Source organism: Lontra canadensis, unplaced genomic scaffold (genome assembly GCF_010015895.1).
Source record: "Lontra canadensis isolate GAN:19392208 unplaced genomic scaffold, GSC_riverotter_1.0 scaffold1, whole genome shotgun sequence".
NCBI classification, from domain to species: domain Eukaryota; kingdom Metazoa; phylum Chordata; class Mammalia; order Carnivora; family Mustelidae; genus Lontra; species Lontra canadensis.
The window spans coordinates 129,935,889-129,960,447 of NW_022630995.1; the positions used below are offsets into that span (position 1 = coordinate 129,935,889).

Consider the following 24,559-nt stretch of genomic DNA (forward strand, 5'->3'; position numbering starts at 1 on the left):
TGAGTGGGAATTTTTAACATAATTTAAAATGGAATTTAAGGTGAGATAATACACCTCAGTAACTATTCCTCTTTAAACAACAGTCTATTTATTATCAAGTGGCACAAGGAAATAGATTCTACGTATCTTTAATAGAAAAAGCTACAACTCTAAGAAACAGAAACTAAAGTAAAAATTTTTACAGGAAGTTGGTATCAATCACTAAAAAGCCAAAATTTAAGTCATGTACATTTTCCCAAGCAATTTTCACCCAAGAAAGTAAAATCACATTTAGTCACAAACCCTTGTTTTAGGAAATATTAGTCTTCTTTCTCACTCTAGAAATTCTTTTCTACAAAGCACTGAGTACTTACTGATCTATGAAAAAGCTAAAGATTTCCCAAAAGCATCTTCCTCTGGAAGAGATGAAGAATGATAGAACTCATGGTAATTTGCCTCAAAATGCAACAGAATCATACCACTAGTCTATTATAACCTCCAATTCCTATAAAGGCCACATATGAGAAAACAATCAAGCTACCATAGCAAATAGAGAAGACAAACAAACAATAGGCTTAGAAAATTAGAGCAACAAAAGCAAGAATACTTGACACATTACACAGATAATGCCATGTCCACTTGAGAAATAAAATGTTAGTTTAGGTTATTAAAATTCATTTTAAAAATTTCAACTATATCCAATTAATTACAATAGTTGGTGCTTCTAAATTCTGAACATACATGTGCAGTAACAGATCACAGGTCAACATCTTTTGAGTTAGGTATGTTTCTGGGATAAAGATGATGAGTAAGGATTGATAATGATAGTGAGCACTAACAAAGCATTCATTTTCAATCATTTCTCCTCCATAATCCCATTCCCAAGGATCAAATTACATGAAAATAAAAGATCACCTAATCCAATTCCCTCATTTTATAGAAAGATGAGAAAACAGGGCTTAACACAGTAACATTATCACATGGCCAATTCCAGACCAAGTCATCATCAGAACCTAGAATAACCTAGATCCCTAGTTCCAATGCTCTTCCTTTAGCAACACAACTACTGACTGTGCTTCAAAACCATTTTTTTTTATTATTCTAGGCGGCATCTGCATACACATCAACCTAAAGTCTGTACCATACATTGATAAAAATTTCCAAGGCTATCAACAGTCAAAGTATCTACTAGTACAAGATCTTAACTTCATGAAATCTCTCTACTTCTACCTAAGTGGATAATATCTAACTAGCTTCTTGTATTTTCCAAATTAAATAAGAGAGAGAAAAAAAAAAACAAGCCAACAGAACTTGGAGAACATCTACAGAGTACAAAGCCAAATGCTCTCTTATTCTCCTAGGGTTCTTACTTGAACTCACATATTTTTTGCGTTGTATATTAATACTTATTATATTTTCCCTTTTGTAATTTGGTCCAAATCATACTATTTTAGTCTCAAAACAGGGTAGCATGTGCTGATTTTCAGTCAATCTTTATTCCCAGAAGCTTGAGAATTTTGTTAGTCTAATAGGGTATGCTAGTCAAAACTATCTTTAAAAAGCAATATCCTATGCATATTGTATGGTTCACATTTTTTTCTTGATAAACATGACATTTTTTCTACATACATTAAGTCTAATAAATGCTCAACTCACACTATCTAATCAAATGATTACTTAACTTATTTATGCATATTATTAAATGCCATAAGAGAACTCAAATATCATTAAATACCAGTAAATGTAATGACGCAAGAATCACATGAAGAGTTTAAATAATAATGATTTCTGTTTTAAAAAAAAAGTTTCAGGGGCACCTGGGTGGCTCAGTGGGTTGAAGCCTCTGCCTTCAGCTCAGCTCATGATCCCAGGGTCCTGGGATAGAGCCCCGCATCGCATCGGGCTCTCTGCTCAGCGGGGAGCCTGCTTCCCTTCCTCTCTCTCTGCCTGCCTCTCTGCCTACTTGTGAACTCTGTCAAATTAATTAATTTTAAAAAAAGTTTCATTTTAATCAGAATTTTGATTAATAAATGGCAAAAGCACAAAATTATGTAAGTATAAACTTTGTAAAATATTGGTATGGACACTGTTAGAAAAAGGTCAAAATCCAATTTCTACTACCGATCAGAAGGGCAAGTGAGTCAGGTTTTTCTGTGTCCCTTAAATCCTGTAAACTAAGGGGGCTGATGGATAATCTAGGTCTTTTATCCAGTTCAAATATCCTTTGACTTTGTCAACTCTGAGTTCTACTTTCAGATGGATCTTACTATGAGAGCTAATGGTAGCTACATGAACTTCAAGGCCTTCAGTATACCTATACTTCAAAACCTGGGGCTAAAGAAACCTATAATATCTAGTTCTCTTATAACCAACAGCTTTATATTTCATGACATTAAATCACAGAACTTTCTAATTTACATGTTTCTAAAATAAAATCAAAGGCAGTAGGCAGAACAATGTTCCCCCCACCAAAAGACACCCACACCCTAATCCCTGAAACTATAAATATGTTACCTTACATTAAAAAAAAAAAAGATTCTGCAGATGTTAGTAAAGTTAAGGACCTTGAGCTGTGGGAGATTATCCTGGATTATGCATGCAGGCCCAAATTAAGGAGTTAAAAGCAGCTAATCTTTCCAGGCTTTGGTCAGGGAGAGATGTGATAAAGGGAGAAGGGTCACAGAGAAGGTGTATTACTGGCTTTGAAGATGAAGGAAGGGGGCCACGAGTCAAGGAATACAGGCATCTTCTAGAAGGTGAAAGGGACAAGAAAATGAATTCTCCCCTAGAGGCTTCAGAAAGGAACTCAGCACTGATTTTAGCTCAGTGATAGCCACATCAGACTTCTGGCCTACAGAATTATAAAACAATAAATTTGTGTTGTTTAAGCCACTAAGTAGCAACTTAATAGCAATAAATAACAAATATACCAAATCAAAGAGAATTCTGGAGAAATGTCAGTAAAAGTAGACTTTGAATTTTAAAAAAGACACATTTATGAGTTACATATATAAGTAAAAAATAACTGCATCTATTCAAACTAAATGACTATAAAATGAAGTATTATTACATATGTCACAGAAAATGCACTAGTCATAAAATCTTTGATTTAATGAATGCATATCTGGATAGAAGTAATTTTATTCATAAAATTATTTACATACCTAATTGCTCAATAATACTTGAAACCATCCCAAGGGGCTTTAATTCAATATCTTCAGGCAGAATAATAGTGAGTTCTTCAACAGAAGGTAGCTCCTATAATATAAAAAAAAGCATTGATCTTCCTCTCCAGCTTCAACAACTAAAAAAAATAGGATATCATTTCCATTTAAAGACTAAACATTTCTGAAGATGTAACATTAAGCACTTATACCATCTCTTTGATGTTATCCCTTTTAGTGTCTGACAGTATTTCTTCCACCTCCAGTATCTCCCCACGTGAGTGATCCAACAGCATCTATACTTTAATCCAGCTACACTAAGAACATGGACAAAAGTACCTAGATTTTTCCAATCATACTTGAATGAGACAAAAAAATCAAAAAAGTTATTATTGTTAAGGAATCCGAAGTAAACAAACAAACAAAAAAAGACATTTCACTAAGTGATTCCCAGAGAAATAGTTCTATTGGTCACTACAATTTCTCCACAGAAGAAGCGTTCTCTCTCTTAGCTATCTTAATTTGGTTAATTAACTTGATGGGGATTAAGTAGTTGAAAAGAGAAAGAGCAATCTTTTCTGGGGCTGTGTGAAAAAGAGTAAATGTCTGGTTTCTTCAGAAAAAAATCTAGAGTTCCTGGGAAACAAAACAGGCTCCACCTGGAAAAGCTGTGAAGTGTCGCCTAGTATCTTCTATGTTAAAAACTAAATTCCTTTACATTTAAAAATTCCTCTTTTCTGACCCAACTACTAACTATACCTCAGTTCCCATAGAAACTAGATGTTGAAGTAGAGATTAAGTTGAAGAGATACCTAAGAATAAAACTGACCTTAGGCTTTAAGCTAAACAAATGGAACTTTCTATTTTTGACCTTTGCCAAAAGACCACAATTAACTTTTAGAAGAAGTTCTTCCTTAAGAAGACTTGAAAGTGTGAAGATCCTATTACTGGCATGTTGGGAGCTAGTCTGGGAAGAGAAAGAGAACTCTTGAAGGAATGTTGAAAAAGATGGGTAAAGCTGAAACAATACAGTTTATTACAGATGAATGGATCATGGGTAATCATTTTCCTCTTCAGGGACTCAAACAAGGTTTTTAACAAACCATATAACCAGAGTTAAAGTATAACTTGTTTCTGGGAGATGCTATTTTCTGATCAAGAATTACTTACAAACAACATACTAATGGTCTCAACCAACTCCACGGAGAAGACTTAACTTTTGCACGGTTAGTTTGGATGGTGTTGGAGGAAATGATTATATTTTATATGTCAGAATTTTTCTGAGTACTTTTAGGGAGAGGACAACCATTTGTCATTTTTGCATATTAAACATGGATAATTTTTTCTTGGCAAGACCATGGTTTGAAAGTGGCCCATGTGTGTATTAGCACAGAAAAGGGAGTACAGTTGTTAGAACTGGTGAAGAACACGTAACATGGAACAGCCTTGTTAAAAAGTTCTTAGCAAAAGAAACTGAGGTGGATAGAGACCCCTGGGCCTCAGCCCCTTCCTGTCTACTGCTCTCCATGGCTCCTGCTGAGGTGGAAGAAAAGACCAAATGGTCGACCGCTTGGTTAAGAAAAGAAAACAAGTTCCCAGGGATGACTTAGCGCTCTCCTCTGATGCTTCCATGTAGATTATACTTCCGCATAAAGGGGGCCAATGGCCCTGAGAAACCCCGAAAAAAGTCCTGTTACCATCCCCCATCACCCGTAACCATAAAAACTCACCTCTAACCTGCCGGGTGCTTAGTCTTTGGGGAATGATCCCACTGAGCCCACCAGTGAAAATAAAGCTGTGTTCTCCCAGATTTCCCTGTGCCTCTTGAGTTTCCCCAACAAAACCCCACTTTCAGTTAAATACAAGAATAGAGAACTCTAATGTTGGGAGACTGCAGACAGGACAGCTTTCATGACACTTTAGAGAACAAATCACACTGCCTCCTGCTTCTGGGAGAGGTAGCTCTCAGAAGTAGCGAATGGCATTTTCTAACGCAAAAGTATAGTAATAAAATCTGAAATCTCCCCCACTGACCAACCAAATCACAGTTAAATCCAGAGCAAAAACTTCTTGTACTTTTGGACTGTGATTAAGCTCACTGGTTAAATAGTCAGGATCATGTATGTAGAACAAAGGAAAAGGAAGTCTCCAAAGAGAAAGTGTCATTAGATCTTTTGGGAAACCTCTAAACTGAAGAGGAGGGTAAACCAAATACCATTAACACGTAGAACACAAAATCAATGTTACTCTCAAATAAATAAATGCTACTTGGCCACAGAATGAAAAGCTCCTGTTCTATATTTTCTATCAAGAGGAATGAAGGTCCATGCAATATAATTATGTTTTCGTATAGATCTAAACCCTGATACTGTGTTTGTTTTTTTAAGATTTTATTTATTTATTTTGACAGAGAGAGAAATCACAAGTAGGCAGAAAGGCAGGCAAAGAGAGGGGGAAGCAGGCTCCCTGCTGAGCAGAGAGCCAGATGCGGGGGCTCAATCCCAGGATCCTGAGATCATGACATGAGCCAAAGGCAGAGGCTTAACCCACTGAGCCACCCAGGCGCCCCAAACCTGATACTATTTGGATTTAACATTAAAATATAAAATACATGCTCCTGATTTTTAAAAAGGGGAAAAAATCAGTAGTACAGAAGGACTCAGAGTAATAAGCAAAAAGTCCGCTATCTTACTAGTTTCAACCTCCCAACATTCCAGGGGAATGTTGAACAAGAAAACCAAAGCTGGGGGCATCACACTGACAGACTTTAAAATATATTAGAAAAAGATGTGGAAATGGAAAAGACGGTGGAGGATTCGGGGGACTCTATTTCAACCAGTCCCCTTAATTTAGATAGATATCTACCAAACCATTCTGAATACCCACGCAACAATACCTCTCCACAGAGAGCTGTCAACAGTTTATCTTTCAAATATATTTACCATGCAGATATAAACTTTACATTTCTTTTTTCTTTTTTTAAAAGATTTTATTTATTTATTTGAGAGAGAGAGACCTAGCAAGAGGGGGAACACAAGCAGGAGGAGCTGCAGAGAGAGAGAGAGAGAGAGAGAGAGAGAGAGAGAAGCAGGCTCCCTGCTGAGCAGGGAGCCCAACACAGGGCTTAATTCCAGGACCCTAGGATCATGACCAGAGCCAAAGGCAGACGCTAAATGACTGAGCCAGCCAGGCGCCCCTAAACTTTACATTTCTAATGGTAAAATGTTTTATTTATATTCACATTATAATGCAAGCTACCCTTTTCATTTATATTTTGTACATCTTTCTACACCAAAACATAAACATCTAATTTTTTAGCCTTTCTTACAGTATACCACTATATAGACTGTTAACACCAGTCACCTGATAAAACATCTGCCTCTTTTTAATTTTTATCATTACACACAATGATAAAAAGAACTATCCTTCACATACATCTTCATGTAACTTCTGTGATAAATCCCTGTAAGTGGAACTACTAGGTCCAAAGATAAAAACATTCTTAACTTTGACAGATACTGACAAGTTTCTTTTCAAAAATGTTGTCAATTAATAATGCCACAAATGAGAGATTTTCTCACATTCTCACGATCACTGAGAAGCAAACTGCAAACCTTTGCCAGTGTGACAGGTCTATGATACAAAACAGCATCTTGCTTTTAATTTCTTTATTAATCATGAAGACTATGCAGCCTTGCATGTTTCCTGGCTATCCAAATGTGTTTATAAATTGTTTGTATATTTTATATATTTTTCTTTAAGAGGACTTATCCTTCGGGGCGCCTGGGTGACTCAGTGGGTTAAGCCGCTGCCTTCAGCTCAGGTCATGATCTCGGGTTCCTGGGATCGAGTCCCGCATCGGGCTCTCTGCTCAGCAGGGAGCCTGCTTCCCTCTCTCTCTCTCTGCCTGCCTCTCTGTCTAGTTGTGATCTCTCTCTCTCTGTCAAATAAATAAATAAATAAATCTTTAAAAAAAAAAGAGGACTTATCCTTCTATTAATATTTTATAAGGGGACTTTGGGTTAAAGAACATTTGGCTTTTATCAAATATGAAGAAAATATCCACTCCCTTTCCTCCCAGAATGGTTTTTAGTATTTAAGTTGTTTAATGAACGTCAGCATTTTTTTATATAGCATATTTTTATATAGTCAAATATATCAAGCTTTTTTTTTTTTTTTTTTGGCTTTTGAGACATATGTCACAGTGCGAAAGACCTTCACTATTCCAAAATCACTTTTTGAATTCACTCTATTTTCATTGCTTCTCCAATTTCATTTTTAATATTTGCATATTTGGACCATTCGTAATTTTATTCTTGTATAAAAGCAAGACACAGATGGGCTTTATCTTTATCCATATTACTGGCCAATTATTCCCACATTACAGAATAATCCATCTTTTCCCCTACTGATAAGAAAAATAAACTTTAACACATACTAAATGTACTTATATATTTGGGTTTTTTACTGAAATCTCCTTTCATTTCTACTAATCTTTTTCAGTGTCAGTACTAAACTCTTTCAACAACTGTGCCTCTTGTTACATGTTTAATATTTGGGAATAAGGCTAGTTCCTTTATGTATTCCATCCATATTTTTCCCCATGGAATTTTTCTAAGTATTCTCATGTTTACTTCACTAGACAAACTTTAAAATCATTTTGTCATATCATATTAGTCTTGTTAGTATTGATTAAAATTACACTTAATTAGATTGTCTTAGGTCCTAAATAATCCTTAGGTTTATTTGAAGCCATCTCATACCTTATTTGCTATAATTTTGTAATTATTTAATATCTTTTATTGCTATTATAAACACATCCTTTATACGGTATCATTTGAACACAAGAAAGCATCATGCTGAAACTTGTATCTAATGATCTTCTTGTGTAATTCCAAAAAAAATAAGTCCTCCTCTTCTTTTTCAATATTATATTTTTGACTTTTCAAATTGTATTGACTGGTATGTCCACAATATCAAGTGTCAAGAAACTGTAATGATAGTGGGCATGATATATGACTACTTATTAGAAAAGTTTCAAATGTTAAGCATAACAATGTCTCTTAATTGAAATTTCTTTTTTTAAAAGGTTTAAAAAGTGACCTTCTATTCCTACTTGTGTTCCTATTTCTGTTTTTTTAAATAAGACTGTTGAATTTCATCTAATACCTTTTCACTGTCTTTTGAGATCAATATTACGTAATTTACCACAAGCAAAACAGGTCAGCTCCAGGGTCTGATGAAATGCTGATGTTCTCCTCCCGTAAGGATGTCTATGAGACACATCTAGCAATGAGGAAGACAGGGGAAGATATACAAAGCCAGAATATTTGTAGTGACATAGGGACCCACTTTTGTGGTCAAAAGCATAGTCTGTCAGGATTCCTTAAATCCTGTTATCCTGTTTCCAACCTATGTATTAACAGGACAAAACTGCCTACAAATGGGGAAGATCTCTGTCTCATATACAACTAAACTTAGAGAAAAAACAGAGAGATACATCTGTGATCACCACCATACCTCCAATCCTAGTTCAGTGATCCCAGTACCCTATAACACTAGAATGTATATACAGCTTTCTAAGCATTCCTAAAAAAAGACCAATGAAGGCATTAAACGGCCTCTTGATAGTAAAAGACCTACCCCGTAAGAGTGGTGTGCATGAAATCTCCATCCCAAATACTTTGCAGAATATAAAAGGTACACAAAGAACTAAATATTGTACATAAAACTTATAAGAAATAAATGAAATCAGCCTAGTACAATTCCAGATCAAAAGCCTATCATGGAATTTACCTCTGAAAGTGCAGTTATGTCAAGCACTGTATTTGCTTTGAAAATGGCAGACATTTGGGGGCTGGATCAAGAAGAGATATATTTGTCCCATTTAAGCAAGCATGCTTTCCATAATGATTTTTGTCAGGCTTGAAAAGGCAGAACTTTAGAAGGTTTAAAAGGAAAAGTTCCTGGGACTACCACGTCAGTATATGATCTTGTGTTAGTATTTGGATGTCAGGGTTACTTTCTCTTCCGTAACTGTGAAATCTGAAGTACTACACCTCCACCAAGCCTAGTTACTCTTTATTAAATTATCCTAATTTTCTTTTTCGTAAACACATCACTGTCTAACATCCCATGTGTTTTCTTGCCTAAAGTCCATTTCCCTAACTAGACAATAAATTCAACAACAAACAGGACTTGGTCAGACTTGCTCATTAGTACAGCACCCACAACAATGACTAGCACATAGTAGTTGTTTAACATATATTTATTAAATGAAATGACTTATTAGTCTGAGTTAAACAAAATTCTCAGAAGCAATCACAGTCTTTTTCAATTGGAACAAAATCAGATAATGAATATATAATTCCCAGAATTGAAGAGGATCCTCAAGGAATTTAAGTTAAAAAGGCAGGCTTCTAAGGAAGCTTCATTGCCCAGGACTAATGCAGATACCTCAGGTGTGCAGCGGCAAACATTCTTAGAATTATTAGATTACCACCTGGCTCCCTGGTAACATGGCAGCTGTTTGACAGCTGTTCCCAGTAAGGCAATGAATAAATCTGCTCAGTCGCATACTCTCTTTCAAGAAATAAAAATCTAACACTTTACTTTTCCATGAGTAAGGAAAGGATCACAGCAAAGAGGAAAAACATACAAACTCCAATAAGGAAAAAACGAATACCCAGAAAACATATTGAAGGACATTACCACTCTTGACGGGACACACAGGATATAAAGAATTAGAAGAAAAAGGCACTCTGACAAACTAAAAAACTGAAGGCAGAGGTGATAAGGGAAACCTGGGATATAAAGACCTTCTTTATCATATAAGCAAAATCCCAAATGTCCTGAAAATAAAAGACAAGAAGGCTATTTACTGCAGGTAAGGAAGATTAAAGTATGAGCCTGGATTACCCTACAACCCTCATGGAAAGATGGATGGTGGGTAAGAAAGGCCCCTTTTATTCTGCTTATCCAATACCAGACACTAACTACATTTGATTACTTAAATTTCATTAACTAAAATTAAGTAAAATTTAAAAGGCAGTGTTTGGTTAGATTAGCCACTTTTCAAATGCTCAACTGCTACAGTATTAACACAGTGTGGATATAGAACATTTCCACCACTGCAGGAAACTCTATTGAACAGCGCTGCTTTACATTCTCATGCATCCAAAAAGCCCTCCATTACAAAACATACACCCAGGTATTAATAGACCACTCTATTTTCAGCCATTAATACAAATATAATTTTAAGGCCACATTATAACATCATACACCATAGTCCTACAAAATCTTAATGATAACCTGAAAACTTAACCTGGGAAATGAAGATCTGTGATAAATCTCTATTTTTACCACTGTTACTTCCCCCAAATTAAAAAGAAACTAAAACCTATCTTGGGTGTGGATTATATACAACTAGATATAAACATCCATGCTATCATTTAAATCAAGGTAATACTACACTTACTGACTCAAAACAAATGTTATACGTAGTAACAAAGAATAGGCAAGGAAAGGAAGAAAAATACTTAATTCTCTTCTTTAGCAAAAGGAAAGACCACATGGAAATAAAAATCCCCAGATACATAATACCATTTGGCAAGAAATTACTAAAATTCACCATACTAAAGAAATTAAATCACGTATTTTCTACAACCTACAGTTCTAAGTCAAAAGCTCTATTAAAAGACAATATGGTCCAATATGGTCCAATGCAATTTAAGAAATCTTACATTATGATACAATCATCTATCACCATGACAAAATACACTACATTATTCAGAAACCAAATAATCAAGGAAGTTAAAATGATCAAATTCAAATTCTAATGCTGCTAGGTACACATGTCTACGCAAGTACTAAAAATACAGCAGACTGCAATCTGCTTGCCCCTACTCAAATAACTACCTCGGGCAAATCACTCTTTCTGGAAATCAGTTTTCTTATCTCTAAATAGGGAGAAAACTGAGCAAAAGTTCTGAATATTTCATGCAAATGTCTAATACAATTTTAAAAATGTTTAACTGCATGTAATGAAAAAGACAGCACATTAAGATAGAAAATTATGTACCAGTCTCAAACACAATTACGATAATTCTGGATAACAGATACCCCTAACTATGGCATTAAAGAAATGCACAGTCCTACCTATACTTCTGAGATATCCATGAAAGACCAATTATTGTATTACAAGAATATTATATTCAGATTCCTGAACATCTGAACATCTGGCCTACAAGGTTGTTCAGTTAGGCAAAACATTCACATGAGTACCATATATTAAAAATCTTTCCTATTAAAAAATCAAACTGTAGACACACTAGTTAAAAAATGGATGCCTAAGACTTCCAGTGCAAAAATGGAAGGAGCTAATGGGTCAAAATGACCCTCTGAAAAGATGATATTTGTACATTACAATGACCTTGCATTTCCTAGCTCTTTGAAGACTTATTACTGGGCAAAAAAAAAAAAAAAATCAATAATTTATGATTTTCTGAGGCATAAATAATTATGATTTTCTTATCTAAAGAACTTTGATTTGGGTTTTCACTCACAAATCTACGAAAGCGGGGGGACGCCTGGGTGGCTCAGTGGGTTGGGCCTCTGCCTTCGGCTCAGGTCATGATCCCAGGGTCCTGGGATCAAGCCCCACATTGGGCTCTTTGCTCGGCAGGGAGCCTGCTTCCTCCTCTCTCTTTCTCTGCCTGCCTCTTTGCCTGCTTGTGATCTCTGTCAAATAAATAAATAAAATACTAAAAAAAAAAAATCTACGAAAAGGGCAGCAGGGAGTAATGGGAAAGGAATCAAACATTCCAAATGGCAACTAACACTTTCTGGTGCTAGACTGGGTCAATTTTTTAAAAGTGAGGAAAGTGGAATAAAATTATCTGGCCACTTTCCTTACATTACCCAAGAATGGAGGACATGCATGTGGCAGCCAATTACCTGATCCTATTAGGTGAGCCTTCACTTTTCAGATATGGTTGGAAAGAAGGATCCAATCCCTGGAGTATTGAGAGCCATGATTGGAAACTTTTTTTTTTCCCCTATAGCTGGTAAAACATATTGGAAAAAAGAATGGATTAGATCTGTACACTATGTGGTAACTAAGACCACATGTAACATTTAGTCTACTTCATCAACTTAACAATCCAAAAGTACTTTTATAATGTCTCATGGACCTCAATACACATTAATTGCCCTTATTAATTATACTAAGGTGTATGACACTAAACTTAAGATTGAGACTAGCCCATTAAATATTTTCACCTAAAAAATAAAAACAAATACTTCTTTGCAGTGTCTTTGTATTTTTTCTTTTTTAATAAATACTATGTTCTTACCCTGGTTTTCTCTAAAGCTACTGTCAGAAACAAAGTTTACAAGATTATCTTTAAAAGGTGACTCACAGAAAAATTATAATCCATCTCAATAAGAAAAAAACCAATGATATAATACTAAGCATTATCTTTTACGTTAACTGAGGAGTCCATATTTCATCAAATCCAAGACAGTGACTTTATCACAAAGATAAAAGCACTGCCAAGTAACTGTAAAATGTTAACAATTACTAGTTCCGAATTTTAGAAGTGACAACATCAGGTGTATGGATGATGTATGAACAAAGAAACCCTCCCTGAGCCCCTACTATGTAACCAACGCTATGAATACAACTGTCATGCAACAGACTCTAGCTATTCAGTGGGAAAGTTCATATTCTCTTGTCACCTTTCCATACCTATCCTATCCATCTTGCAATCTAGGATAACCTCCTTGACCCTTGCACTGCAAATTACCTCTTCTTCCACTCAATCCCACAACTTTTTATGTCCAGTACCATTCATCCTGCGGTCAATCATTAACTTTCTGGTGTTACTTTGCTATTAGCAAAAGTGTGTATGCTCACTCTCTAGCCAGATTTCCTTTTAACAGACATTTGTTTTTAACCTCTAAAGCAAAGAGAACTTATTAAAGTCTACTGAGGAATGGAGGAATCTAATAAATGGAATGCTTATGTATAATATATGTATGATATATGCACACACACACACACACACACACACACACACACACAACATACATGCTTACTTTACTAAATAAAACACCAGGGCGCCTGGCTGGCTCAGTGGATTAAGCCTCTGCCTTCAGCTCAGGTCATGATCCCAGGATCCTGGGATCGAGTCCTGCACCGGGCTCTCTGCTCAGCAGGGAGCCTGCTTCCTCCTGTCTCTCTCCGCCTACTTGTGATCTCTGTCAAATAAATAAATAAATAAAATCTTTAAAATAAATAAATAAATAAATAAACACTATCTGAAGTTTAAGGGATCATTTCTGTTTGCTATAAGCTTTACTAAAATAATTTTGTCTAATGAAGCACAAAATTCTAATTTTTAAAAAAATCTGAGCACTATTTTTTAAAGATCACCAACTATTAATTTAAAAATATCTCCTCTCAAGTACATAAGTCATAATCTCTTAAATATGACATTTTGAAAAGAATGTTAAAAAGCATCATCAGTATTCTATGATACTATGTAGTAATTTCAAATACACTTAGAGTCATAAAATGCTGAAGTTGAAAGAGGCCTGCACTTAGGGCAAAACTTGTACTAGGCCTTGGAAACAACATATTTAGTCAACAATTATTAAGTGAAGACCATGGTAGGTTGTAATTTCATGGGCAGTGGGAGATAAAAAAGTATGAAAGAATCTGCTGTAACTTCTGACCACTTCAGGTGGCCCAGGTATTTCCATATCCTCAAATTAGATGTTTTATGATATGGGTCTGCATTGCCAAAATTAGGAAGAAAATAGAGTGTACTCAACCTAAGTATAATTACAAAATGCATTTCTTTTATAATATAATATAGGCAATCTCCAAATTACGAAGGTACCAATAACTGCCTACAAGCCTTATATTTTTTCTTAGTGATGCTATATTATGTGTATAAATACACATTAATATGCCTACTGCAGTATTATCCATTTTTTATCCCCATAAGCACCGTAGCCATAACTTTTAAATGTTACGAAAAACCTTTCAGGTTTTCAGAATAGAAAATAATAGGCATTAATTTATAAAATTCATTTCTGATTAAGGTTCTGAAATGTCAAAATCCCATTAATGTTTTTATGATTCTAGATTTTTAATTACACCTGATTTATTTCAATAAACAGTTCAGGGCATAAATTGCTGAGAAAATTTCTCAAAAAGGACCTGATTTTCCAATTCACTTAAACACTGAATAAACCCTGTGTGGTTTAATGTAGTTTCAAAGCTGTAATACATATGCTACTTTATATTTACTGTGTAGGTTATATATAAATCTTCTCCGCATTAAAGAGGAGTTTATGATCAAAAGAATAATTCCACTTGGTTAAATTTAACAGCATGTATTACATAACTGTGACATTATAAAAAGAGCCAACTAAGACTAATCTCCTTTTCAATGCCTCTATAGCAAACCATTCCCTTTTTTTTCCTCTTCTCCTCACCCCTTTTTCTAAATCAAGATATAACATATCTTGTCATCCCAAGGGACCAATGCAACTCTCTAAGGTTTAATTCTAAAAGAACAATCTTGAGATTACTTCACTGAGGTTCCCATATACTTACCATTAAAGATCTGCAATAATTAGTAGTTAGATCACCAGAATCTAACTTTCCAACAATGTCAAAGATTAAAAAGCTAGATCCGGGGTGGGGGGGGGTATTCTTGCTTGACAAACAGACTAACTGGAGGTAAAAATTAACTCAGCACGCCTGAACAGCAATAGGAAACAGCCCAGAATATAAGACACTTTAAAGAGCTGGGACATAAAACTGGGTTAAACTGGACATGCCTAGGTTCCAGACATCTCTAAAGAACCAGCACAAACTGTGAAATTGATAGAACCGCTTGGCCCATTTTAATTTATGCATACCTTTTTGCAAAGACAACATGGATACAATGTTTTACTAATTTTCCTCAGCATTTCATTAGAAAATTAAATAGAATATATAGATTAAACAGCTCCAAGCACAATCCCTGCTAGGAGGATATACCAGTATGACCTACACAAAACGGTACATTTGACACTGGCTAGAGCTGATTTTAACAAGAGGACGGGACAGTTCCCAAGAAAAGTGGATTGTCATTTTCAAATAACAGACAAAACAAAAACAAAAAACAAACACACAAAAAACCTAATCTACTAAGTAAAAGGATTGTCCCAAAAGTCAGCAAAGAAATATAGCACTAACTGGCTGGCTTAAGGGGAAGATCAAAGTAGAAGACACTATTTAGAGCCAGGGTCACAGCAATCTACATGCAAGCTAGAATTTAAAAGATTAATCTACAGTTAGAGGTCAGCGAGTAAAGAAAGAATAAAATGACACTCAGAAAACCATGACCCTATCTAAGAGGCATATAAAAGAAACAGCCTAACTGTCCTCACTAGCTATCCTAATTCCCCATGGTTCCTTATCCAAGTAAGTTTACAATGTATCCTCTTTCTCTTGAGGTAAGTGGAGTCTTCATTGCTCACAACCACAGGAGTCCAACATAAGACATGTGTGATAACCCCTCCCAAGTATTTCCCTTTTACACTCTACACAGGATTACTATTATTACTGACTAAACAGCATCCCTTTCTGAAATGGACAGAAGACTTCCTTTCCTGTGACAGAGAAGCCAATCATTGTGGTTTGCATGGGGTTGGTATCACCCACCCAACCCTCATGCTCCTCAAAATACCCACACATTCACACTCCCTTTCTGTCAACTGGCTTTTACATGTTCCCGCCCTCACACTTGCCCATGTGCTTTCTCTAAAGTACTCACTTTCCTACATACTCTCCCACACAAACAAAAGTGACTATGTGACTCATGCCCAAGCAATCCAAAGACACATTCCACTAGCCTCAATGATGTGTTCAGGACTGTGTACCAGGCCCCAGATAAACCAGCACAAATCCTCCCTGTGACTTTCATACAGGAGTATCAATGGCCAAACTGCCAGCCCCATGGAGAAAAACCTACAAAGCAAGAAAGCAGCAGAGTCTTAAAGATACTGAATACATGTAGCCTTATCATCCTGGTCTTCAGGGCCAAGTTATTCTCTTCCCTTAAATCCTGAAGGAGTCCTAACATACTCTTTTACAGCCCCAAGTCAAAGATTTATGGCAATCCAGGAAACTCATTCCTCTACTTAACTCTAGTAGCAGTGGTCTAAAAGACTAGGAACTTCTAGTAACTGACTTCCTAATTATGTAAATATAAAATAAAGTGAACAGCTACTCAAGAATTGGGACACCTGGGTGGCTCAGTGGGTTAAGCCTCTGCCTTCGGCTCAGGTCACGGTCTCAGGGTCCTAGGAAGGAGCCCCGCATCGGGCTCTCTGCTCGGCAGGGAGCCTGCTTCCCCCGCTCTCTCTGCCTGCCTCTCTGCCTACTTGTGATCTCTCTCTGTCAAATAAATAAAATCTTTAAAAAAAAAAAAAAACAATCCAAAGTTGAAAAACAGAGACTATAATTGCTTCTTCCATCCTTCCCAAAGATCCCTAGGAACTGGCACAAAAAGGAACAGACTGGCCCACTGTTCAAGTTTCAAAAGCTAACATACCTTTCCAGCAAAAACATAATTTTCTGATATAAGCCCAAGATACACTCTCACAATTCAAAAGCACTTCCAAAATTATATCTGTCTTTAGTTTATTTACTGTCTGCCTCTCTACACCGGGCACTACGAGAGTAGAAACTTGAGGGCCTTGTTTACAGCACCTAGTATATGGCCAGTGTGCTATAACAGTTTAAGAATAAAGGAACATAAGATGCCTGTTGTTCTCTCACTCCTTCTGTGATCATCTATCACTTTTGACTGACAACCTATTATCTGTCAAGCATTCTACTAGACACTATGGGAACTACAAAGATCAGATATAAACTCAGCCCTCCACAACGTGGATCCTGGCCTCTGCATGAACAATGACCCTTTTAGTTTTCTGAGGAAAATATGATCACTCTACCAAGAAAAATACTTAAACATATAGACTAAGATTTTGCATTAAATTTCAAGAGATTCAAAAGGTATGAATTCCAGGTCAAGTAAGATAAATAAGAAAATGATACATACAAAAAGTACTGTGGTCCTCTCTGGAAAACAGAGTGGATGTTCCTCAAAAAGCTGAAAATAGAGCCACCCTATGACCCAGCGATTGCACTACTGGGTATATACCCTAAAGATACAAACATGGTGCTCCAAAGGGACACGTGCACCCAAATGTTTATAGCAGCAATGTCCACAATAGCCAAATTATGGAAAGAACCTAGATGTCCAACAACAGATGAATGGATAAAGAAGATGTGGTATAGATACACAATGGAATACTATGCAGCCATCAAAAAAGTGAAATCTTGCCATTTGCGACAACATGGATGGAACTAGAGGGTATCATACTTAGCGAAATAAGTCAATCGGAGAAAGACAACTATCATATGATCTCCCTGATATGAGGAAGTGGAGATGCAACATGGGGATTTGGAGGGTAGGAAAAGAAAAAAATGAAAGAAGATGGGATCAGGAGGGAGACAAACTATAAAAGACTCAATCTCACAAAACAGGCTGAGGGTTGCTGGGGGGAGTGGGGTTGGGAGAGGGTTGTGGGGTTATGGACACTGGGGAAGGTATGTGCTATGGTAAGTGCTGTGAAATGTGTAAACCTGGCGATTCACAGACCTGTACCCCTGGGATAAAAATACATTATATGTTTATTAAAAAATTTAAAAATTAATAAAAAAAAAAAGAATTCTGATAAACCATCATACATCTTGGGCATTTTAAATGGGGGGGAAAAAAGTGCTGTGGTCCTGTATTTGTTGATTTTTATAGTCTGAGAAAACTTAAGTAGAAAGATGACCAAGATATAAGAGAAAGACCAAAGAAGTCTCCCAATAATTCAGAAGTTGGGAAAGTCTTTGTATAAAAAGACTAGTAAGGGACAGTAATGTCTGTAGCATGAAAACAAGAACCACTGATGAAGCTGCATAAACTTCAAAGGGTTCTCAATACATAAAGCGGGGTTTTCAATACATAAAGTGTGAGTGAGATAGGAAAATTCTCATTACAAGCAAAGAGGAAGAAATAATATAATATAGGCAGAATCCAGGCACGAAAAGGTGCCCAATTTGCTTGACATTTTTAAAATGTTTTCAAACCTTGCATTAAACTGTTTCATTGATTTAAACATTACATAATAGATGTAATTAGTGATCATTAAATTTTTAAAAAGCATTAGTAGTAACTAAGTACATGTGGGTGTAGGGAGAATAAACATATGGCAATACAGCCTATATTCTGAAATCCTGAGGAGACGTTTCTCTTGGATCATGAGGTTTCAACCAAACTACCATCATTGTTCTAGGATAAGAGGAGGAAATTACCATGTAAGAGTCAACTTTACAAACCAACCCTATCAAGTGCCAATAAATACTATTCTATAATCAAAGAGTTTTCTCCATCTGCAACAAAAATGCTTCGAAAACTTCAAGTTAATAAGAGTCCTAAGAAACTCAACCCATCTAATTTTACTTCCTATTTCCCTTAAACATAATCAATTAAAAAGATTTCAATTACTACTGAGCAAAATTTTCTGACTTGTGGACCAAAAAAACTCCAAACAAACAAACAAACAAAAAAACCAAGGTTGTAAATCTACATGAGAAATCTTTGTAGCAAAGATAAAAACCAAAAAATAGCAAGCTTAAGTTGATGTCCATCAAGAACAATTATCAAATATTAGTTAGAAGCAACCTTAGAAACCTTAGCAACCAGATCAATTACAAAAAAAAAAAACAAAAAACAAAACAACAAAAAAAAAAGCATAGAAAAAGTATGCCCAATAAGAGGCTGAGCTGAGAAATCTTCAAATTTACAGAGCCAGATACAGGCCAAATTACATCAATATTAGTATCATAACAAATATTTTATAATATTCAAATCCTAAGTACTTACATTAAGGAGTAACTCATCTTTTGTTTTAAGAGGAAAATTCTTATTTTCCTTCTCAGTTTGTAAATCATCTTCTCCATCTGACAGCAGTGGAGGAAGTGATATACAAGAGGAAGATGATGACGAAGATGATGAGGATGAGGAGGAGCTTGAACTATCTGAATCTGTTTCACTGTAGGGAAGAAAAAGTCAAAAACTTAGTAACATTATTACTGAGGTATTAAATTATAATTTTTCAACTAGGAAGTATCTATATGTAGTTATTGTTGCTGATATAATTCAAAAGCTAGCATTTCGAAGTTGACTATAATATTTGGAAAGTAGTATTTAATCCATTGATAGTATTTTCAAAATGCCTGCTATAACCCAAATTCTATTATTTTAAGTCTCATACATCACACGTTGTCTTAATATAGTTAAACACATGAAAAATCACTTACAAAAGAGAGGTCTGCCAAGAACCTTTCTTATTAGTCATCAATGAACCAGATCACTTAATTGCCAATAAAATGTTCTGTCTTCATACAACCTGGAAACTCCTGAAAGTTACCAACCATGTTGACCACTCAACTCTAAAAATTCCCTTAGCCCTTGGCTTTACAGCAATTGTTACCAGTAATCCTCTTAGTTTAAATTTCGTTTGCTGGCGTTCTCCCTTAGCCCATTTTATGTGCTGTTTTTTATAGTCCCACCCTCATTTTCTCTTCTCTCTATCCTCTTCCCATGGATAACATCATTCACTCAAATCATTTCAATCATCAACCATGTATAGGCAACTCCTAAATCATCAGCTTTGATATTGATAACTCTACGCTCCACCCTAATCTCCAGATGCACACTGGCCGCCTCTGTATGAGTAACCTACACTTACCTCATTCTAGGAACAAGTTTAAAAAAAGAAAATATTCTCCTTACTGAACCCGCTTCTGTCCTGCCTCTATTTTATTTCATTGCTTAGTCTTCAATCCTGTCACTACAGGTAAAAAACCTGAAATCATTTTGAGCCAATGCTGTCTCAGTCAATGATAACATCCTACCTTCAAATGGCAAACATCACTCCTATTCCATTTCTCAATCCCATTTCCACTGTTATTATGACCGTATTTAGGGAGGAATCCTTATTTCTCACCTATTTTTCGGTAATAATTATATAACAGAAGTAAATACTCGTAGTCTCTTCCCACAACAATCAACCCTTCCTCCTACTGCTGTTACCTTCCTTCACCCTCTCATGACCTTCCATCCTAATCAGTTTACACACTTGCTTTAAAAAAAAAAATCCATGACTGGACATTAGATATGAAGGAATTATCAATTTTGTTATGTGTGATAACTATGATTACATAAAAGAATGTCCCCTTAGAGAATGCATGCTGAAACATTTAGGGAGAAAGTGTCGTAATATCTGTAAATGACTTTAAAAGGGCTCAACAACATACACATGTGAAACTAAGTTCTAAAATGTTATTAAGTGTTAACTCAAAGTGATGGCTATATGTTCACACCATTCTTTCCATTTTTTATTAAGAAAACATTAAACACAGAGAAAAGCTTTACAAATTTCTCCATAAAGCTATACTGTGTACAAGATAAAGACTATCTCAGAGCCCTTTGCAATCATGTTTGTGGTAACCTTCACAACCCTGTCTTCTGCCACATCTAGCACAGAAGCATATAAAACATCCCAAATTCCGTTTAATTTCACTATCTCATGCTGCTACTTGTGCTATTTCCTCTGAATGGAATGTCCGTAGGGCAAAAAATTCCATTCCTCTTTATAAGCTCAACTCAAATATTATCTCCCCTGAAGTCATCCCCTATCCACCAAAAGTAGATTTACTTCTTTCTGTATCTCCCAGAGCATTTTTTTCAAACTGCCTACTACAGCCTGTCTTGTACTCTCCATAATTCAGTGGAAAACATGTCTTTTCAGATGGATTATGAAGTGCTTGAAACAAAGGCACTAGTTTTGGCAAGTATGATCTTTTTCTACTATAGGGGTAAATGGGCAGCCCATTCACAATCAGACTCCTTTCTATTATTACTATATTATGAATCTTTTCCTCTTTCCCATATCATTCCTATTGGCAAATTCTACAGTACCTCTGCTGAATTCCTCCAGCAATGGTCTCATTTCTCTCCTTTAAGTTTCTTGACAGAGTTGTTAACATATGCTATCTCTGCTCCTTTATTTCCCATTCAGTCTTTACCCCAAAACTGGCTTCCATCACCACCATTCTTTTACAAGGTCACCAACAATATCCATGTTGTCAAGTCCAGTGGACATCTTTCTGTCATCTTAACTTTTCAACAACATCTGACATGATTCCCCCTTCCTTCCCCAAAAAACTCCCCTATTTTTGCATCCACTATGCTACCGTGGTATTCTACCCTCACGTATCTTCTCCTGTTTCCCTGGTTTTAAATATGACCTTCACTTAAAAGAGACTAAATCAACATAACATCCAAATGCACTGTTTGAGAATCTTGTTTGAATGCCAATTCGAACAAACCAAATGTTAAAAGACAGCCAGAGAAATGTGAATGCCGACTATTAGGTGGTATTAAGAAATTAGGATTAATTTTACTACGTTTACTACATGGTGGTTACGTAACAAGTACTTTATCAGTTAGAAATGTAAAGAACATATAGAGAAGGTGACGTACGTTTGAGATTTGCACTAAAAATCTCAGGTTAAAAAAATGTTAGAGGGGCGGCTGGGTGGCTCAGTGGATTAAGCCTCCTTTGGCTCAGGTCATGATCTCAGGGTCCTGGGATCAAGCCCTGCATCAGGCTTTCTGCTTAGCAGGGAGTGTGCTTCCTACCCCCACCCCACCACACCGCCTGCCTCTCTACTTGTGATCTCTGTCAAATAAATAAATAAATAAATAAAATCTTTTAAAAAAATGTTAGAAATACTAGATAAAACAAGATTAGAAAATACTGGAAACCATTTAAGTGTGGTGATGAGTACACTTATTTTATTATTCATTGTTATAAGTATATTATATTACTCTCTACTTTTAACGAATTTGAAAAAGTACATAGTAAGAAGTTAAAGTAAATCCTATCTGTAATCTGTACAAATTTATGTCTCCAGTCTAGAATTGTCCTCTCAACTTTAAACTCATTATCCTATTATTTCCAATTAGCTGTCAAAGAAATCTCAAATTAACTGCCCAAATTAAACACTCCAAATTAAACACTCAACCTATCTGGGATGAGTCTTCAGCCCTCATCCCAGATAGGTTACTCCCCATTTCCTTAAACAGTACTGTCATCCACCCAGTTGATGCCTCCCTATCAAGCCCACTACCCCATCTATTATGGTGACTTCAAAATACTTAACCCTGACAACCATGGTCACCTGATGGACTCATACAGCATCTTTCCAACTCTCTCCACACTAAGCCTTGTGACACTCATGCTTCTCTGCTTTCACTCTTGAACCCAGTTCAAGTCCTTCTCTACAGAACAAAGCTTATTAGAATATTAACCTGAGCATGCCAATTCTCTGCTTAAAATTCAGTAGCTTCCCTAACACTCAGAATTAAAACTTGAACATGGCTACACTGTCTTACATGGCTGGGCTCTCCTATTACTTTCTCCATGCCTTGTCTGTTCCTTCATTGTAATTTTCACCACCTCTAATCTATGCATTGATTTATTTAGTTTTATTTGTCATCCTTCTCACTAGTATCTAAGGGCAGGGATATTTTGTTCATCTATTCAGTATCCCACGTAAAACACTCAAATACTTGTAGACAACGTTCAGTATGATTTAGTAACATCCTACGATTTTAAGTCCTCTCTCTCCATAGGATTCATATTCAAAAGACAAGACGGCGTGGGGTTGCTGTCTATAAAACTTACCCAGATCATACAGCTATGCGAAATAACAATGTTTCCCTAATTTCGTGAACACATGCTCCCTGCAAGGATTCTACAAAAATTATCAGGAGCCAAACTGGAAATGTATGAAATCCTTTAACTGGTCCTTAATTCATCTGGTTCAAAAAACAAGGCCACACTTTAAACCTGCCTTTAAAAAAAAAAAAAAAAAAAAAAAAGATCTGACACAAAATTCAAAGTTATAACCACAAAAAGACACGTCAAAATGAGTGGCTATCGAAATAATCCAATATCCTCAGGGTTTGTTTTTGTTTTTGCGATCTATACATAAGACTTTTCAGACTCCCAAACTGAGGAAAGAAGAGGGATCTGATTATTAATCTCGGATTCCCAATGCAATTTACAGAGTAAAGAAGAGGAATGGGCGGTCCAAGCTACTGGTCAGCACATGCGCAGAGAGCTTCAGCTACCTCTCCTCTCTCCCAGGCCCACGCGGGCACGCTCTCAGTCCCCGAACCCGTTTCCCCCCCCACTATAGCTCCAGGACCCCCAGGCACCCGACCTGTCCGAGTCTGAATCCGAGTCCGAAGTCTCTATAGAGTCTGGGGTCCCCGCCTGCTCTGCTGCGCCCGGGGCGGTGACGCAGTTCCCTCCGGGTGGAGGTTCTGGCCTTGACTGCGGCGCGAGTTCACGCGGCTGCTCCTCCGCAGGCTGAGACTCCGCGGCCTGTCCGGTGTCCGGGGACGCCTCATCCGACTGCAGTGACGGCCGTGGCTCTGGAACAGGTACAGAGCCCGGGGACTGCACCGCCTGACCTTGGCCATCCCCCAAACCGGTGCCATTAAATTTAAGAGTTTCCAGCTGAGCGGCGGCGGCCTCCACTACTTCCATGGCGTCGCTCCACAGACCCAGTCAGGCTCACGTTCAGGGCCCTTAGACAGGCTCGCGCCTCGCTAGGGAAAAGATAGAACAACCGTGCGGGTTGCAACCACACCTGGGCCCCACTTCCCGCGTTTCTCCGGTAACTGCACGCTGAACTGCCTGGAGACACGCCCCCGCCGCTTAGAGAGCGGCACTTCCGGGGGAGCGTACTACGTGACGTAACGCGCTTGCGCTCATTGGGAGCGGGGGGCAGGGCTTTTGGAAACAAGATCTCGCCGATTTCATTACCTCTTAGAGCTGCGGCTGGTTTGGTGGGGTAAAGTGGCTCGGCGTTCCTTTTGCTGGATGTGGGCCAATTATACTCGAAGCGGAAATTTGAAGGAGGGCTTGTAGACCGGGGAGAGTCTCTTCGTAAGAAATTTGAGCCAGGAAATCTTCAACAGACACTTCTAGTAAACTTCATTAAGGTTAAATGAAGTTAAATCGGTAGATAGCAAGCACATTAACTATTCATCTCAGAAAAATTACTACAACTATTCCTTGTGTTTTTCCAAAGCATTCTCAAAAAGAGCAGTAATAGTGGACGTAATGTTGCTGTTCGTTGATGTTATGGCAATGTGTATATGGTAGTTGACGCCACTTCATAGAAAGGGTGGGATGGGAGTAAAATGAACTAACTGCTT

General features: G+C 36.8%; 1 protein-coding gene across 1 annotated transcript in view; it reads right to left on the bottom strand.

Annotated features, from left to right (window-relative positions):
• The window catches only part of NAF1 (nuclear assembly factor 1 ribonucleoprotein), a 45,192-nt gene extending 21,154 nt beyond the window's left edge, over positions 1-24,038 (bottom strand). Inside the window, exons 1-3 of the mRNA XM_032863496.1 lie at positions 23,557-24,038; positions 19,145-19,313; positions 3,144-3,237 (exon numbers count right to left, since the gene is read on the bottom strand). Of these exons, the coding sequence (XP_032719387.1) occupies positions 3,144-3,237; positions 19,145-19,313; positions 23,557-23,885 (592 nt within the window). The 5' untranslated portion in view covers positions 23,886-24,038. The remainder of the gene's footprint in view (positions 1-3,143; positions 3,238-19,144; positions 19,314-23,556) is intronic.
• Positions 24,039-24,559: the final 521 nt, after the last annotated feature.